The sequence below is a fragment of the Mustelus asterias genome, chromosome 2 (genome assembly GCF_964213995.1).
Source record: "Mustelus asterias chromosome 2, sMusAst1.hap1.1, whole genome shotgun sequence".
In the NCBI taxonomy this organism is placed as follows: Eukaryota; Metazoa; Chordata; class Chondrichthyes; order Carcharhiniformes; family Triakidae; genus Mustelus; species Mustelus asterias.
In genome coordinates, this window is record NC_135802.1 from 14,999,609 (window position 1) to 15,018,479 (window position 18,871).

General features: G+C 49.3%; 1 protein-coding gene across 1 annotated transcript in view; it reads right to left on the bottom strand.

Annotated features, from left to right (window-relative positions):
- scn5lab (sodium channel, voltage gated, type V-like, alpha b) overlaps positions 1–18,871 on the bottom strand; it is a 197,793-nt gene that overhangs the window by 150,992 nt on the left and 27,930 nt on the right. Inside the window, exons 7-10 of the mRNA XM_078231635.1 lie at positions 17,508–17,649; positions 15,478–15,689; positions 14,723–14,921; positions 11,087–11,458 (exon numbers count right to left, since the gene is read on the bottom strand). Of these exons, the coding sequence (XP_078087761.1) occupies positions 11,087–11,458; positions 14,723–14,921; positions 15,478–15,689; positions 17,508–17,649 (925 nt within the window). The remainder of the gene's footprint in view (positions 1–11,086; positions 11,459–14,722; positions 14,922–15,477; positions 15,690–17,507; positions 17,650–18,871) is intronic.

An 18,871-nucleotide genomic window follows, 5' to 3' on the forward strand; every position in this document is an offset into this window, starting at 1 on the left:
AAGTATATAGTGGACTGCATGGTCTCCTCATTCCATGATCTCCTGAGCTGTAATCTGCAATGCAAGATGGGTTCCATCTTAAATAGAATCATAGAATCCCTACAGTACGAAGGAGACCATTCAGCCCACCGAGCCCACACCGACAACATTCCCATCCAGGTCCTATCCCTGTAAATCCTGCTCATCCCCCTGATACAAAGGGTCAACTTAGCATGGCCAATGCAAACCCAGGGGGTTTCCGAGATGTGTGGGTTAGGCGGATTAGCCATTCTAAATTGCCCCTAAGTGTCAGGGGGACGAGCTAGGGCAAATGCAGAGAGTTATGAGGATGTGGCCTGGGTGGAATTGTGGTTGGTGCAGACTCAATGGGCTGAATGGCCTCCTTCTGCACTGTATGATTCTATGAACCAGCACATCCTTCGGACTGTGGGAGGAAACTGGAGCACCCGGAGGAAACCCACGCAGACACGGGGAGAACGTGCAGACTCTGCACAGACAGTGACCCGAGCCGGGAATTGAACGCGGGTCCCTGGCGCTGTGAGGCAGCAGTGCTAACCACTGTGCAACTGTGCCGCCCTCGAGTTTGAGCTCTTCCTTAACTCAAAAAGCAAACTCTCTCCTTTTAAAAACCACTTTCACCAAAGAGCCGCTAAAGTCGAAAGGACGCGTTTTTGAATGAAGAATAATGGTTTGAAATAATCACAGATTACCGTACGGTTTCTTCACTCCCTTCATCTCACACTTAGAAATACTGATTCGTGCCATTGGCTAAAAACTGTTGTGACATGAGATGAATTATTCCTGGAAATGGGAGTTGGATCATTTTTGATTCCGATTGAAAGAGACGAATCCGGTCAGAAATGACCAGACTGGTGTAGGCTGCACCAGCCTCAATGTTGCTCCAGCTGATGGAATGAGACGCAACAAATATTGTGAAGGGTTTTATTTTACTTCATTACTTTGCAGGTCTGTGGAGTTTTTGGACCTTGGCACAGCGGTTACCCTGGGTCTCTGGGTTAATAGTCCAGTGATAATACCGCGACACCATCACCTCCCCTCCATGGTGGCAATGGCATCATTTGCAAGGATAATACCAGACCAGAAGACAGCTCTTTTCTCTAGGAAATAGTGGGAAGTGACATGACAAAGGTCTAACAGGGTTTCACAGAATCCCTACAATGCTGAAGGAGGCCATTTGGCCCATTGAGTCTGCACCGACTCTCTGACAGAGCATCTTACCCAGGCCCACCCCCTGCCCAATCCCCATAACCCCACATATTTACCCAGGGCCGCACGGTGGCACAGTGGTTAGCACTGCTGCCTCACAGTGCCAGGGACCCGGGTTCAATTCCCGGCCTTGGGTCACTGTCTGTGTGGAGTCTGCGCATTCTCCCCAAATTGGCCATGTTAAATTCTCCCTCAGTGTACCCGAAGAGGCGCCGGAGTGTGGCGACAAGGGGATTTTCACAGTAACCTCATTGCAGTGTTAATGTAATCCTACTTGTGACACTAATATATAAACTTTAAACTCCATCAGAAGATTAAACTAGCAGGGGAAGTCCCAGATTGTGCTCAGCTTGTGTTTGGGCCAAGTGACTGTTGTCTTCCCCGAATTGGAATTTTTCCACATTCTAAAAAAAGGTCGGATTTCCTTAATTGCCGCAAGCCCTACAGAGAATATAGAATATTTCCAACACTCATGCAGACTAATTTGTTTTTATGCTACTAATGCAACCCCTTGACACAGAGCCGTGGGGAGGGGGGGTAGGATGCAGTTTTTACCTTCCTAATTCCCAGGCAGCAAGTTTGTCAATCTCGCCCAGAGGTAGAAGTGGGATTCCCTTCTCAGAGAGAATGTTTGCCTAGCTCAGACGGACGGAATATTTTAAACGGGAACTAATTAGGATTAGCGCACTGAAGAGTTGATCTATGATAATCCCGGGATACAGAATCATAGAATCATAGAAACGTAGAAACATAGAAACTAGAAGCAGGAGTAGGCCATTCGGCCCTTCGAGCCTGCTCCGCCATTCATTTTGCTCATGGCTGATCATCGAATTCAATACCCTGATCCCCTCTTTCCCCCATATCCCTTGAACCCTTTAGCCTCAAGAGTTATATCTAATTTCTTCTTGAAATCACATAATGTTTTGGCCTTAACTACATTCTGTGGTAGTGAATTCCACACATTCGCCACCCTCTGGGTGAAGAAATTTCTCCTCACCTCAGTTCTAAAAGCTTTACCCCTTATCCTCAAACTAAACCCCTAGTTCTGGTCTCCCCCACCATTGGGAACATACTTTCTGAATCTACCCTGTCTAACCCTGTTAGAATTTTATAAGTTTCTATGAGATCCCCTCTCACTGTTCTAAACTTCAATGAATACTATCCTAACCGAGATTAGTCTCTCCTCATATGACAGACCATCTCAAGCAAAACTAGGCCATTCTGCCCATGATGGCAATTCAAGCTCTTTGAAGGAGTGTTCCAATTAATTCCACTCTCTTGCTCTTTCCCGAAACAGAAAATTCCCTTTTCAAGTATTTATCCAATTCCGCTTTGGAAGTTACTATTGAATATTCTTCCAGCGACTCTGGATAACATGTTCCGGAGCATAACTACTCATTGTGTAAGAAATAATTCTTCTTTATTTGCACCCAACATCATACCCCCGGTCACCTGGCAATGATCTGAAATTAATCCATTATGAATGCATTTGCTATCTCTAGACTTGATCAGTCCAATGTTATTCCTGGGCACCCTCCCATAAACACGAGCTCATCCAAACCTCTGCTGACCTGATCCTGATTGGCAGCAACTCCCATTCACCCATCACCTCTCTGATCCATAACAGTCCAAAGATGTGTGGGTTAGGTTGATTGGCCACAGTAAATTGCCCCTTAGTGTCAGGGGTACAGGCAGGGTGGATAAGTGGGGTTATGGGGATAGGTTGGTGAGATTGTGGTCGGTGCAGACTTGATGGGCCAAGTGTCCTCCTTCTGCACTGTAGGGCTTCTATAATGAGTCTACAAGGTTATGGGGGACATGGACAGAGTGGATAGTCAGAAGATTTTTCCCAGGGTGGAAGTGTCAATTACTCGGGGGCATTTATGGTGCAAGGGGCAAGGTTTAAAGGAGATGTACGAGGCAAGTCTTTTACACAGAAGGTGGTGGGTGCCTGGAACTCGCTGCCGGGAGAGGTAGTGGAAGCGGATACGATAGTGACTTTTAAGGGGCATCTTGACAAATGCATGAATGGGATGGGAATGGAGGGATATGGTCCCTGGAAGGATAGGGGGTTTTAGTTCAGTCGGGCAGCATGGTCGGTGCAGCCTTGGAGAGCGGAAGGGCCTGTCACTGTGCTGTAATTTTCTTTGTTCTTTGTTCTAATACACTGTTTCCCCCCCCCCCCCTCCCCACCTCCACCCCCCACTCTGTCTAGCAATGCTTTAATTTTAAAATTCCCATTCCTCTTTTCCATTCCTTCCGTGACTTCGCCCCTCTCGATCTCATGTACTAATCTGTGCCTGATTGCGGGTTTGGAGAAGGGGAATGTGGATGGCCCAAGGGGATAAATGGCCTATTCCTGTCCTGTGTTGCCATATGACAAGAATTACTGCATTTACATCAGTACTTCAGGAGCTGGAAAGCCCTTTGGGGCATGCTGTGGTTTTAAAAGTCACTTTTTAAAAGCAGGTCTTTCTTTTCCATCGATCGTTATTTATCATTGGGACATGACAGGGTGGTCCCTCGCTTCACAAGAGCTGGACTGCTTCCCATTCAAGGACAGTAAGAAGTTTAACAACACCAGGTGAAAGTCCAACTGGTTTATTTGGTAGCAAAAGCCACACCATCATGACTCCCATTGGAGGAGCCAGGGAATCATCTGAACTGCAGGTGGCGCCCTTTAGCTTTGCTGGGTCAAAGGTGGGGGTAGGAGAGATCTGGATATGGTAGACAGGGCGGATAGGGTAGGCAGCGCAGATAGGGTAGACAGGGCGGATAGGGTACAAAGAACAAAGAACAATAGAGCACAAGAACAGGCCCTTTGGCCCTCCAAGCCTGCGTCGCTCTCTGGTCCAAACAAGACCATTCTTTTGTATCCCTCCATTCCCACTCTGTTCATGTGGCTATCTAGATAAGTCTTAAACGTTCCCAGTGTGTCTGCCTCCACCACCTTGCCCGGCAGCGCATTCCAGGCCCCCACCACCCTCTGTGTAAAATACGTCCTTCTGATATCCATGTTAAACCTCCCCCCCTTCACCTTGAACCTATGACCCGTCGTGAACGTCACCACCGACCTGGGAAAAAGATTCCCACCGTTCACCCTATCTATGCCTTTCATAATTTTATACACCTCTATTTGGTCACCCCTCATCCTCCGTCTTTCCAGTGAGAACAACCCCAGTTTACCCAATCTCTCCTCATAACTAAGCCCTTCCATACCAGGCAACATCCTGGTAAACCTCCTCTGTACTCTCTCCAAAGCCTCCACGTCCTTCTGGTAGTGTGGCGACCAGAACTGGGCGCAGTATTCCAAATGCGGCCGAACCAACGTTCTATACAACTGCAACATCAGACCCCAACTTTTATACTCTATGCCCCATCCTATAATGGCAAGCATGCCATCTGCCTTATTCACTACCTTCTCCACCTGTGATGTCACCTTCAAGGATCTGTGGACTTGCACACCCAGGTCCCTCTGCGTATCTACACCCTTTATGGTTCTGCCATTTATCATATAGCTCCTCCCTACATTATTTCTACCAAAATGCATCACTTCGCATTTATCAGGATGGAACTCCATCTGCCATTTCTTTGCCCAAATTTCCAGCCTATCTATATCCTTCTGTAGCCTCTGACAATGTTCCTCACTATCTGCAAGTCCAGCCATTTTTGTGTCATCCGCAAACTTACTGATCACCCCTGTTACACCTTCTTCCAGATCGTTTATTGAATTAAAAACAGCAGAGGTCCCAATACAGAGCCCTGCGGAACACCACTAGTCACAGGTATCCAGCCGGTAAAAGACCCTTCCACTACCACCCTCTGTCTTCTGTGACCAAGATGTGGAGATGCCGGCGTTGGACTGGGGTAAGCACAGTAAGAAGTCTCACAACACCAGGTTAAAGTCCAACAGGTTTATTTGGTAGCAAATACCATAAGCTTTCGGAGCACAGCTCCTTCGTCAGATGTCCAGATATCCACTCCATCTGACGAAGGAGCTGTGCTCCGAAAGCTTATGGTATTTGCTACCAAATAAACCGGTTGGACTTTAACCTGGTGTTGTGAGACTTCTTACTGTTCTGTGACCAAGCCAGTTCTCCACCCATCTAGCCACCTCCCCCTTTATCCCATGAGATCCAACTTTTTGCACCAACCTACCATGAAGGACTTTGTCAAACGCTTTACTAAAGTCCATATAGACGACATCCACGGCCCTTCCCTCGTCAACCAGGTCAACCAGGGTAGACAGGGCGGATAGGGTAGACAGGGTGGATAGGGTAGACAGGGCGGATAGGGTAGACAGGGTGGATAGGGTAGACAAGGGTGGATAGGGTAGACAAGGTGGACAGGGTAGACAGGGTGGATAGGTTATTCAGGGTGGGTAGGGTACACAGGGTGGATAGGGTAGACAGGGTGCACAGGGTAGACAGGGTGCACAGGGTAGACAGGGTGCACGGGGTAGACAGGGTGGATAGGGTAGACAGGGTACACAGGGTAGACAGGGTACACAGGGTAGACAGGGTACACAGGGTAGACAGGGTACACAGGGTGGATAGGGTAGACAGCGAGGACAGGGTAAGCAGGGCAGATAGGGTAGACAGCGTGGATAGGGTAGATGGGGTGGATAGGGTCGACAGGGAGGATAGGGTCGACAGGGCGGATAGGGTAGACAGGGTGGATAGGGTAGACAGGGTGGATAGGGTAGACAGGGTGGAAAGGGTAGACAGGGCGGATAGGGTAGACAGGGCGGATAGGGTAGACAGCGTGGATAGGGTAAGCAGGGCAGATAGGGTAGACAGGGCGGATAGGGTAGACAGGGTGGATGGGGTAGACAGGGTGGATAGGGTAGACAGGGCGGATAGGGTGGACAGGGTGGATAGGGTAGACAGGGTGGATAGGGTAGACAGCGTGGATAGGGTAGATGAGGTGGATAGGGTCGACAGGGTGGATAGGGTCGACAGGGCGGATAGGGTAGACAGGGTGGATAGGGTAGACAGGGCGGATAGGGTAGACAGGGCGGATAGGGTAGACAGGGTGCACAGTGTACACAGGGTGGATAGGGTAGACAGGGTGGATAGGGTAGACAGGGTAGACAGGGCGGATAGGGTAGACAGGGCGGATAGGGTCGACAGGGTGGATAGGGTAGACAGGACGGATAGGGTAGACAGGGCGGATAGGGTAGACAGGGCGGATAGGGTAGACAGGGCGGATAGGGTAGACAGGGTGGATAGGGTAGACAGGACGGATAGGGTAGACAGGGCGGATAGGGTAGACAGGGTGGATAGGGTCGACAGGGTGGATAGGGTAGACAGGACAGATAGGGTAGACAGGGCGGATAGGGTAGACAGGGCGGATAGGGTAGACAGGGTGGATAGGGTAGACAGGGTGGATAGGGTAGACAGGGCGGATAGGGTAGACAGGGTGGATAGGGTCGACAGGGCGGATAGGGTAGACAGGGTGGATAGGGTAGACAGGGTGGATAGGGTCGACAGGGCGGATAGGGTAGACAGGGTGGATAGGGTAGACAGGGTGGATAGGGTAGACAGGGCGGATAGGGTAGACAGGGTGGATAGGGTCGACAGGGCGGATAGGGTAGACAGGGTGGATAGGGTAGACAGGGCGGATAGGGTCGACAGGGCGGATAGGGTAGACAGGGTGGATAGGGTAGACAGGGTGGATAGGGTAGACAGGGCGGATAGGGTAGACAGGGTGGATAGGGTAGACAGGGTGGATAGGGTAGACAGGGCGGATAGGGTAGACAGGGCGGATAGGGTAGACAGGGCGGATAGGGTAGACTGGGTGGATAGGGTAGACAGGGCGGTTAGGGTAGACAGGGCGGATAGGGTAGACAGGGTGGATAGGGGAGACAGGGTGGATAGGGTAGACAGGGCGGACAGGGTAGACAGGGTGGATAGGGTAGACAGGGTGGATAGGGTAGACAGGGTGGATAGGGTAGACAGGGTAGACAGGGCGGATAGGGTAGACAGGGTGGATAGGGTAGACAGGGTGGATAGGGTAGACAGGGCGGATAGGGTAGACAGGGCGGATAGGGTAGACAGGGCGGATAGGGTAGACAGGGTGGATAGGGTAGACAGGGTGGATAGGGTAGACAGGGTGGATAGGGTAGACAGGGTAGACAGGGCGGATAGGGTAGACAGGGTGGATAGGGTAGACAGGGTAGACCGGGTGGATAGGGTAGACAGGGTGGATAGGGTAGACAGGGTAGACCGGGTGGATAGGGTAGACAGGGTGGACAGGGTAGACCGGGTGGATAGGGTAGACAGGGCGGATAGGGTAGACAGAGTGGATAGGGTAGACAGGGTGGATAGGGTAGACAGGGTGGATAGGGTAGACAGGGTGGATAGGGTAGACAGGGTGGATAGGGTAGACAGGGTGGATAGGGTAGACAGGGTGGATAGGGTAGACAGGGTGGATAGGGTAGACAGGGTGGATAGGGTAGACAGGGTAGACAGGGTGGATAGGGTAGACAGGGCGGATAGGGTAGACAGGGTGGATAGGGTAGACAGGGTAGACCGGGTGAATAGGGTAATCAGGGCAGAGGGGTCAATAACCAAGGGATAGAAATTTGAGGTGAGTGGTAGAGGCGAAGAGGGGAGTTGAGGAGAAACTTTTTCCACCCAGAAGGTGGTAGGAGTTTCAAATTCACTGTGTGAAAGGGTGGCTGAGTCACAACCCTCATAACATCCAAGAAGATATTCTCTTCTGCTGCTGTAACCTCTGGGGCTATGGGCCAAGAGCTGGAAAATGGAATTAGTGGAGTCAGATCTTGGTTGACTGGCATGGACACGATGGGCTGAATGGCCTTCTGTGCTATAAGCATCTATGAATCTAGAAAAGCCTCGACATCCGGGACCACTCCAACCTTTATAAATAACTGGCGTTTGATTCCATTGCCCACATTCTGGAACAAAAGTTCTAGTCTTAAGCAGGGCTTGTCATATTATCCAAACCTAACACCACTAGTGGCTCTTCTCCTTTTCCCAAGAGTTCTGATGTTTCACGGGGAATTCATTTCAATCCCACAGTGCTTGGAATGCATCCTGGGCCTGGTTTTCTGATTACCCCATTTTAATTCTCACCACATAGCTGTTAAGTTTCCACCTGAGTGCCAATATGCATTGATTTTAAACATGAATACAACTTGTTTCCTTTTCGTCTTTCTTCATGCATGACCTGTGGTGGTTTTTCTTGTATTAACCTTCCATTACCTAGCAACCTGTTCATCTTTTGGACACCGGATCAGTCCAACAGCCTCAAACTTCCCGACACCACACCCACACCCCCCCGAATCTGTCCCAGACAATGGAACATTCTACAGATGGCATCATGAAGTAAGCAGCAGTTTCCATAGCGCCAGTACTGCATTACCTAGACAACCAGTCCCAAATCCTGCTCCTCCCAGTCCATCTATTTTCAAGGCTATTTAGTGGGGGAAGAAGTTTTATGGATTCTTAAAAGAAAAACTAAATAGGCCTGTTAAAATTAATTGGCTTCTACAATGTCCAAATAAATGTGTCATTTATGGGTGGCATGGTGGCACAGTGGTTAGCACTGCTGCCTCACAGCACCAGGGAATGAATGGCTGATCACATTAGGCATCTCAAAAAGATAGGCAGAATCAATCATAGAACATAGAACATAGAAAGCCACAGCACAAACAGGCCCTTCGGCCCACAAGTTGCGCCGATCACATCCCCACCTCTAGGCCTATCTATAGCCCTCAATCCCATTAAATCCCATGTACTCATCCAGAAGTCTCTTAAAAGACCCCAACGAGTTTGCCTCCACCACCACCGACGTCAGCCGATTCCACTCACCCACCACCCTCTGAGTGAAAAACTTACCCCTGACATCTCCTCTGTACCTACCCCCCAGCACCTTAAACCTGTGTCCTCTCGTAGCAACCATTTCAGCCCTTGGAAATAGCCTCTGAGAGTCTACCCTATCCAGACCTCTCAACATCTTGTAAACCTCTATCAGGTCACCTCTCATCCTTCGTCTCTCCAGGGAGAAGAGACCAAGCTCCCTCAACCTATCCTCATAAGGCATGCCCCCCAATCCAGGCAACATCCTTGTAAATCTCCTCTGCACCCTTTCAATAGCTTCAACATCTTTCCTGTAATGAGGTGACCAGAACTGCGCGCAGTACTCCAAGTGGGGTCTAACCAGGGTCCTATAAAGCTGCAGCATTATCTCCCGACTCCTAAACTCAATCAGAATGAACTGGCAACCTAATTATTTCAAGAAGTCTCTTTGTCAATTTTGCTTCTGCACAAGGAGGGTGGTGAGTGTCTGGAATGAGCTGCCAGGGGTGGTGGTAGAGGTGCGTACAATTTTGTCTTTTGGACGGTTACATGGGTAGGATGGGTTCGGAAGGATGTGGGCCAGACGTAGGCAGTTGGGACTAGTTTAATGGTAAAGACTGGGTGGCATGGACGGGTTGGGCCGGGGGGCCTGTTTCCATGCTGTAAACCTCTATGACTCTACCTATGACTCTATGACCTGGGTTCAACTACAGCCTTGAGTGGCTGTGCAGAGTTTGCACATTCTCCCCGTGTCTGTATGGCTTTCCTCCGGGTGTTCCGGTTTCCTCCCACAGTCTGAAAGATGTGGTGGTTATGCTAAATTCTCCCTCAGTGTACCTGAACAGGTGCCGGAGTGTGGTGACTAGGGCATTTTCACAGTAACTTCATTGCAGTGTTAATGTAAGCCTACTCGTGACACTAGTAAATAAACTTTTTAAAGTGATGATTTCTTACAGCATAAAGTTACAGATCTGTGTATTTGAAAGGGGTAAATTATTACAGCTTAAAGTGATTAATTTGAAAGGAGAAGTTAGTCATTTCTGAAGTGCCTGTCTCGCCCGATGTTCCTGACTCAGGCCGGGTGAGATTCAAACAGTGAAGCTTGCTCCTGACTTGAACGGTGTAGTGAGGGAAAACATGTCTCCTTTTTATAGCTGCCATAAAGCAGGTGGGTTTAGAGGTCCCATTAAAAGTAACAGGCCAGGGAGAAGGTAAGTGTCTAAGATTAGTGAATAGGATGTGGGGGTGGGGTTCGGACATCAGAGAGTGAGGGGGTGGGGAGGGGGTGGGGGAGGGGGAGGGATGTGTGATCCTGACATCAGCAGTGCAATCCCATGCGCATTAACTTTATATAGTGATCTGTTATGTGAAACCTTGTTGAAAGCCTTCTGAAAGTCTAAATAAACCACATCCACTGGTTTTCCCTGGTCAACTCTACTAGTTACAACCTCAAAGAATTCCAGTAGATTCGCCAAGCACGATTTCTCTTTTGTAAATCCATACTGACTTTGTCTGATTATTCCGCAGTCTTCCAAATGCTGAGTTATGAAGACCTTGATATTAGACAGTAGCAACTTCCCCAGTCCTGATGTTAAGCTCACTGGTTTATAGTTCCCTGTTTTCACTCCACCTCCCTTTTTGAATAGCGGGCTTACATTCGTTACCCTCCAATCTGTAGGCATCGTCCAGTGTCCAAAGAATTTTGGAAAATAACCACCAATGGATCTACTATTTCCAGGGCCACTTTGTTTAAGTACTCTGGGATGAAGATTTCAAACTCCATTGAATGGATATGTCATATCAATGTCCCCTCAGCCTCTCATCCCAGGAACCAGCACACCCTCAGGGGAAAATATGCCCTTCTCAGGGAAGGAAACAAAAAATGCACCCAATACCCTACGTATAGCCCCACCAATGCTTGGACTAAGACATCTTTACTCTTATCATCCAATCCCCTTGTAACAATACCATTTTCCTTCCTAACTGATTGCTGTTCTCAAGCTAAATGAAAATGGTTTTAAGAGATGTCTTACATTGTCCTCCATGATTGGCTTGCCCACCGTCACTTGTGGGAGCAGGAGGCTGCTTGGTGAGATGGGGGTTCCCCCAACCACACTCACCACGCCATTCTGGTCCACGGCACTGTGCAACTTCTTCCGCTTACTGAGTGGCACGTTGGCTGTGCCCGGCACCGACCGGTGGCTCCCGTGGCTCTGGTTGCTGTTGGTTCTGTACAGCTGAGGAAGGCACAAAGAGTCCCTGGCACTCTCGGTTTCATCGAAGACGCTGACCTCGTCATCCGAGAATATGTTCTCCATGGCTGCGTCCGCGGAGTGAGTCCGGAAGCGGAATATGCTGCTCCGTCGGAGCGGATGGCGGTTCGAAAGTATTGGGGTCAAGAGGGGCTGTGGAAAGAATCCAAACTGGTTAAAGGTTCACACACATAGCAACACACTAAACTGATAGATGGCGGAGAAATGGGCAGGTGGAAGAGGTCGCATGGTGCCACGGATCAGAACGGCATGGACGGCGTGATTGGCGGACCTCCCATCTCCCCAAGTGGCACAGTGGTATCATAGAATCATAGAATTCCTGCAGAAGGAGGCCATTCAGCCCATCGAGTCTGTACCGACCACGATCCCACCCATCCCCGTAACCCTACGTATTTACCCTGCTAATCCCCCTGACACAAAGAGGCAATTTGCCATGGCCAATCCACCTAACCAGCACATCTATCACTGAACCAGGAATCCCGCCACAGCAGATGGTGAAATTTGAATTCAATAAACATCTGAAGTTAAGGCCGCGATTCTCCCAAAAGTGCCAGTTCTGTCAGTTCAGCTTCTCACCTGAATCTCCGCACTCTGTGCACTGAAGAGGTCCCAGTCGTGAATCTCATTAAAAACCCAGGGGGCGGGGCCTATTCACGCCAAAGTCTGACAGTGCTGGAACTCTGCGCATGCTGTCGAACCCCCGCAGTGTCGCCCCTCCAGCCCCCATCCCAGACCGCTCCCAATACAGAGTGGCAGCGGGACCCCCCCCACCTCCACCGATTGTCCCTAGGTCCCCCCCACAATAGCCTCCACCCCCTTGCCCAATGCCTGATGGGCAGTGCCAAGGTGCCCCCTGGGCATGGGCACTTTGCCCATGGGTAGTGCCAGGGGGCACCAACTGGCACTGCCAGGGGGCACCAACTGGCACTGCCAGGGTGCCCATGCCCAGGGGGTACCACCTCCCGCACCGCCTGACCCCCTGGGGGGCCCCGATTACCCCCCCTTTATTCTGGCGGGGTCTCCCACTAGCTCCCCGAACGTGGGGGGCTAGTCTGAACCCTGCCGGAATGAATTACTCCTGGCGGGGTGGGAGATTCGATCGGGACCTGAAAGGTCCCGATAATTAACTCATATACATATTTAAAATAGATTTTGAAAAGATTTAAATTACTTACCTGCCTTCCTGCCGGTTTCCAGCGTGGCCTGACTGGCGACTGCTCGCCGGCTCTGGGAGATGCGCATGCATTCCCCCTGCGTGCGCAAATCCCTGTTCAAGGCCGCAGACGCGCGTCTCCCAGCCGGACCCACCAGAAAAATGGCGGGCGCGGATGGGAGAATCGCGGCCTAAATGTCTAATGATGAACCATTGTCGGAAAAACCCATCTGGTTCACTATTGTCCTTCAGGGAAGGAAATCTGCCGTCCTTACCCAGTCTGGCCTCCATTTTACTCTCGAACCATAGCAATGTGGTTGACTCTCAACTGCCCTCTGAAAAGGCTGCTCAGTTCAAGAATTCCAAATTCTAGCTACCCTCCGAGGGAGAATTAGAGGAGGCAGGGATTTTGGGGATTTGTGGGGCTGGAGAAGATTACAGAGATAAGGAGGGACAATTGAGGGCACGGAAGGATTTGGAAACAAGGCTGAGAATTTTAAGATCAACATATTGCCTGACCAGGAGCCAGTGTAGGTCAGGGAGCAGAGTGCAGATAGGGGTTTCAGACACAGCAGATGAACTGAGACAAGATCAAAGGTGGAATATGTGACCTAACTGATGATAAGTGTATGAGATTGGAAGCTGCTATGAGGTTGGGAGTGAGCCTACTCTTGTCTGAAGCAAATGCCTTGTCCTTTGTGCTGATGTACCGGGCTCTCCAGTTACTGAGGACAGGGATGTTTTTGGAACTTCCATCTACATGTAATTTTTTTCATTCATGGGATTTGATTTGATTTGACTTGATTTATCATTGTCACATGTATTGGGATACAGCGAAAAGTATTGTTCCTTACGCGCTATGCAGACAAAACATACCGTTCATAGACTACATAGGGGAGAAGGAAAGGAGAGAGTGCAGAATATAGTGTTACAGTCGTAGCTACGGTGTAGAGAAAGATCAGCTTAATATATGATGGGAACAGCATTTATTTCCCTCTAAATGCCTTGTCCTTTGTACGGATGTGCTGGGTATTTCAGAGGGTATTTAGGAGTTAACCACATTGCTGTGGATCTGGTCTGAAGTCACATGTCGGCCAGATCAGGTAAGATAGCAGAGAACTAGGTGGGTTTTTAGGACAATAATTTCTTGGTCATTCCTTTTTAATTCCAGGTTTTTATTGAATCCAAATTTCATCAAATGCCATGGATTCTAACCCAGGGTCTCCATATCATTGCCTTGGATTTCTAGTTCAGTGACAATGACTACACCATTGCTTCCCCTAGTTCAATTCTCCACCACCATGTACAACTTGATGCAGCACTACTGCAGAACATCGATGCGTTTGGGGCTGCTCCTGGCATGTCCTCCTGCTCTCTTCATTGAACTAGGGTTGATCCCCTGGCTTGGTAGTAATCATAGCATCCCTATAGTGTAGAGGAGGCCATTCAGCCCATCAGATCCGCACCGACTTTCTGATCGAGAATCTTCCCAAGCCCCTCTCCCCAGCCCTGTAACCTTACACATTTACCATGGCTAATCCATCTAACCTTATACATCTTGGGACACGAAGGGGCAATTTAGCACGGCCAAACAACTTAACCTGCGTATCGCAGCACTGTGGGAGGAAACCGGAGCACCCGGAGGAAACCCACACAGACACGGGGAGAATGTGCAAACTCCACACAGACAGTGATCCGAGGTCGGAATTGAACCCGGGTCCCTGGTGCTGTGAGGCAGCAATGCTAACCCCTGGGCCACTGTGCTACCCTCAGTGAGGGATATGCCAGGCCATGAGGTTACAGATTGTGGTGGAGTACAATTCTGCTGATGGCCCACAGCGCCTCATGGCTGCCCAGTCTTGAATTACTCGATCTGTTTGAAATCAGTCATGTTTATCACGGTGGTAGTGTCACACAATACAATGGAGGGTATCCTCAATTTGAAGAAGGGACTTTGTCTCGATACAGACTGTGCGGCTATCACTCCTACCGATACTGTCATGGACAGATGCGGCAGGCAGGTTGGTGAGGATAAGGTTAAGTAGGCTTTTCCCTTTTGCTGGTTCTCTCAGCACCTACCGCAGTCCCAGTCTACCATTAATGTCCTTCAGGGTTCGACCAACTCAGTTATGCCAACCAGGAAAGAAACATATTAAACAAGATCAGGGACGTCATTCCACGCGAGTGGATTAGTAAGTTTCCTTCTCTCGTCAGGACTGTATAGCAGGCAATGGATAAATTACCTTCCGTGGTAAGCCGCTTTCTGATGCAGACCGCAGTTCCTTTTCCTCATCTAACCCCTCTTCCAATTTTTCCAGCTCTTTTCCATTCCTGGCTCTGTTGCTTCTTTCCTTGGCGCTCCTGGCACTTGAATGCGATCTCTCAGAGGAGCTTCTCGACAAGGTCTCATTGCCCAATCTGGCCAATTGCTGTGAAAATGCAGTCAGTAAATGATTTAGATGGAAGAGCATGTTCCATTCATTGGCCTCAACGTCTTTTTCTTTCGGAATAGTATTAGTGTTGCCTACTGTAAAGCACACTTTTAAAGTTTTAAAATTTATTTTATTAGTCACAGAGTCATAGACGTTTACAGCATGGAAACAGGCCCTTCGGCCCAACTTGTCCATGCCACCCAGGTTTTACCACTAAGCTAGGCTCAATTGGCTGCATTTGGCCCATATCCCTCTATACCCATCTGACCCATAGTAAGAAGTCTCACAACACCAGGTTAAAGTCCAACAGGTTTATTTGGAAGTTTCTGAGCACTGCCCCTTCATCAAGTGAGTGAGCAGTGCTCCTTCATCACTCCTTCAAGTGGTTAGCAGCAGTGCTAACCACTTGTTCATGGCGTGCTGACCATGCCATGAGCAAGTATTTTGACCACATGTTTTAATCTCTCTTTATGTGGTCGAATGTTAAATTTGGTTTGATAATGTTCCGGTAAAGATTTGGCCATTATTACCAGGCGCTATGTAAATGCAATATGTTGCCGACAGATACCTGCTCGGCCTGTTCCTGCTGTTTCCGCAGCTGCTCCATCATCTGCTGAAACTCTTTCTCTTTCTGAGCGTTTTCTGCAATGGTGGCTTGGTTCTGCTCATCGTAAGCCATGGCGACAACAGCCAGGATCAGGTTGATGAGATAGAAGGATCCCAGGAAGATGACAACCACAAAGAAGAGCATGTACGCCTTTCCGGCGGTCCGTAGGATCTGCATCGCAAAAAGGAAAGACAAAACGAAAGGCAAGGTCACAAAAGTGAAAACGGCAAGGAGAAAGGAGAGGTGAAGTTTGTTGTATTCATTAGATGTGGACGTCACTGGCAAGGCCAGTGTTGTGGGCTACACAGTGGCACAGTGGTTAGCACTGCTGCCTCACAGCACCAGGGACCCGAGTTCAATTCCCGGCTCGGGGTCACTGTCAGTGCGGAGACTGCACATTCTCTTCGTGTCTGCGTGGGTTTCCTCTGGATGTTCCGGTTTCCTCCCACAGTCTGAAAGACGAGCATTGGCCATGCTAAATTCTCCCTCAGTGTACCCGAACAGGCGCCGGAGTGTAGCGACTAGGCGATTTTCACAGTAACTTCATTGCAGTATCAATGTAGGCCTACTTGTGACACTAATAAATAAACTTTAAACACCCCTTGAACTGAGTGGCTCGCTGAGAAATTTCAGAGTCATCCACATTTCTGTGGCTCTGGAGTCGCATGTTGACCAGACCAGGTCAGGACAGCAGATTTTCTTCCCTAAAGGACATTAGTGAACCGGATTGGTTCATGGTCATCATTAGACCTTTAAATGTTTTATTGAATTCAATTTTTCACCATCTGCGGTGGTTGGATTTGAACCCAAGTCTCTGGATTACTAGTCCAGTGACAATATCACTACGCCATCTCCTCCCCTAAATCTTTCAGCTTGTTTCGGGATAGAGTCACCAATTCTGGTTGGACCTCGTCCTCAAGTGTTCATCACAACATCCTCCTCTTCTCCACCTCCTGTCATTGGTCACCTGACATATTCACACTCCCAGTACATACCAACTAGAAAGGAAACAGGTTCCAGAACTGGACTGTCAATCAGAAAGATTTATCATCTTGCCTCCACTAGTTTTTTTAAAATAACGAATAAAATCAAGCATTCAAAGAAAATGAGAATGGTTCAAGCCTCACCCCAGAGGCAAGACTAGGTTGACATTCCAATACAATGCATAGGGAGTGCCATACTATCGGAGATACTGGGCGTGATCTTACATGCTTAGCATGTCATTAATAAGTCTCGGAGACTATCGCCCTGGCTCACTGACCTTAACCACCTTGCCAGTCGATGTCCTCCCTGGCAAGAATGACGGATGGTCTCGCCGGGGGGGGTGGGGGGGGGGGGGGGGGGGCGGGGAGGGAGGGGGGGCGGGAGGGGGGGGGCGGGATCAGAGACCATTGTGTTTACCCCAGTCCAACGTCGGAATCTCCACATTATGACCACCATAACTGTGCCAGGGGGGAACTCTGCCAGGGTAGGAAGGAAGGAGGGGAACTCTGCCAGGGTGGGAAGGAACGGGAGAACTTTACCAGGGTAATCCTCTGGGGACCCAGGTTTGAATCCCACCACGGCAGATGGTGAAATTTGAATTCAATGAAACCATTGTTGTAAAAACCCATCAAGTTTACAAATGTCCTTTAGGAAAGGAAATCTGTCGTCCTTACGTGGTCTGGCCTACATGTGACTCCAGATACACAGCAATGTGGCTGACCCTTAAATGCCCTCTGAAATGGCTAAGGGCAATTAATGGCCCAGCCAGTGATGCCCATGTCCCCTGAACAAATGTCAAAAAGAACTCTCAGCCCAACTTGAACCAACCTGGTTATAGCTGTGGAACCAAGTATGTTGCCACGCCACCCTCTCTGAAGAAGTAGAAATGGTAGACTGATACAGGATTAAAATTATGCCCTCAGAAAGCGGTCAATTAAGCTACATTGACCAGTCTTGCTGTGTAAAGCTTGGCTGCTGTGATTTGCTGCACAGATTGGTACTAACCTGGTGATACAGATTCTCCCAGTAGTCCTGAGTCATTAGACGAAAGAGTGAGAGGAAGGCCCAGCCAAAGTTATCAAAACTTGTGTAATTGTAATCAGGGTTCCTTCCGGCCTTCAGACACACAAACGTAGGAGGGCACTTTCTGCGAAAGAGGGGGAAAAGAAACACATATACTCTAAAAAACAATTTCCCTGTACTTTCCACCTAAAAGACAAGCAAGGTTAAGCGGGAACAATGACACAAGGTTGGTTAAAGGAGTGGACTCTAGTGCAGTGGTGGAGGGAGTGAACATTTAAGGTGTTGGATGGGGTGCCAATGAAGTGGGCTGCTTTGTCCTGGATGGTGTTGAGCTTCTTGAGTGGTGATGGAGCTGCGCTCATCCAGGCAAGTGGAGAGTATTCCATCACACTCCTGATTTGTAGATGGTGGACTGACTTATGTGGATCACAGAATCACAGAACCCTACAGTGCAGAAAGAGGCCATTCGGCCCATCGAGTCTGCACCGACCACAATCCCACCCAGGCCCTACCCCCATATCCCTTCATATTTTATCCACTAATCCCTCTAACCTACGCATCTCAGGAAACTAAGGGGCAATTTTAGCATGGCCAATCAACCTAACCTTCTTTGGACTGTGGGAGGAAACCGGAGCACCCGGAGGAAACCCACGCAGACACGAGGAGAATATGCAAACTCCACACAGACAGTGACCCGAGCCGGGAATCGAACCCAGGTCCCTGGAGCTGTGAAGCAGCAGTGCTAACCACTGTGCTACCGTGCCGCCCCATGAGATGAGAAAGGTGCCAGGAAAATATCAGCTTTCTTCTACATGAGGCGAGGGGAGATGCCAACAATAACGTTGGGGAAGTCACAGAGTGATTTGAAAAAGAAAATGAAGAGTTGTAGTTGAATGCATTGATGGTGAGTGAACCCAAGGGATCTGTTCTGGATGCAGAGTGATGCCATTGCAATTTAGGTTTAGGTTTTAGGTTTATTTATCAGTGTGACATGTAGGCTTACATTAACACTGCAATGAAGTTACAGTGAAAATCCCCTAGTCGCCACGCTCTGGCGTTCGGGTACACTGAGGGAGAATTTAGCATTGGCCAACGCACCTGACCAGCACGTCTTTTGGACTGTGGGAGGAAACCGGAGTACCCGGAGAAAACCCATACAGACACAGGGAGAATGTGCAGACTCCACACTGACAGTAATCCAAGCTGGGAATCGAACCCGGGTCCCTGGTGCTGTGAGGCAGCAGTGCTAACCACTGCGCCACCGTGCCACCGAATTTAGTGAGGGACAGTTATAACGAGTGGTTACGAGAAGGCAGTAAGATCCATCGAGTCCAGGCATGGCAAGG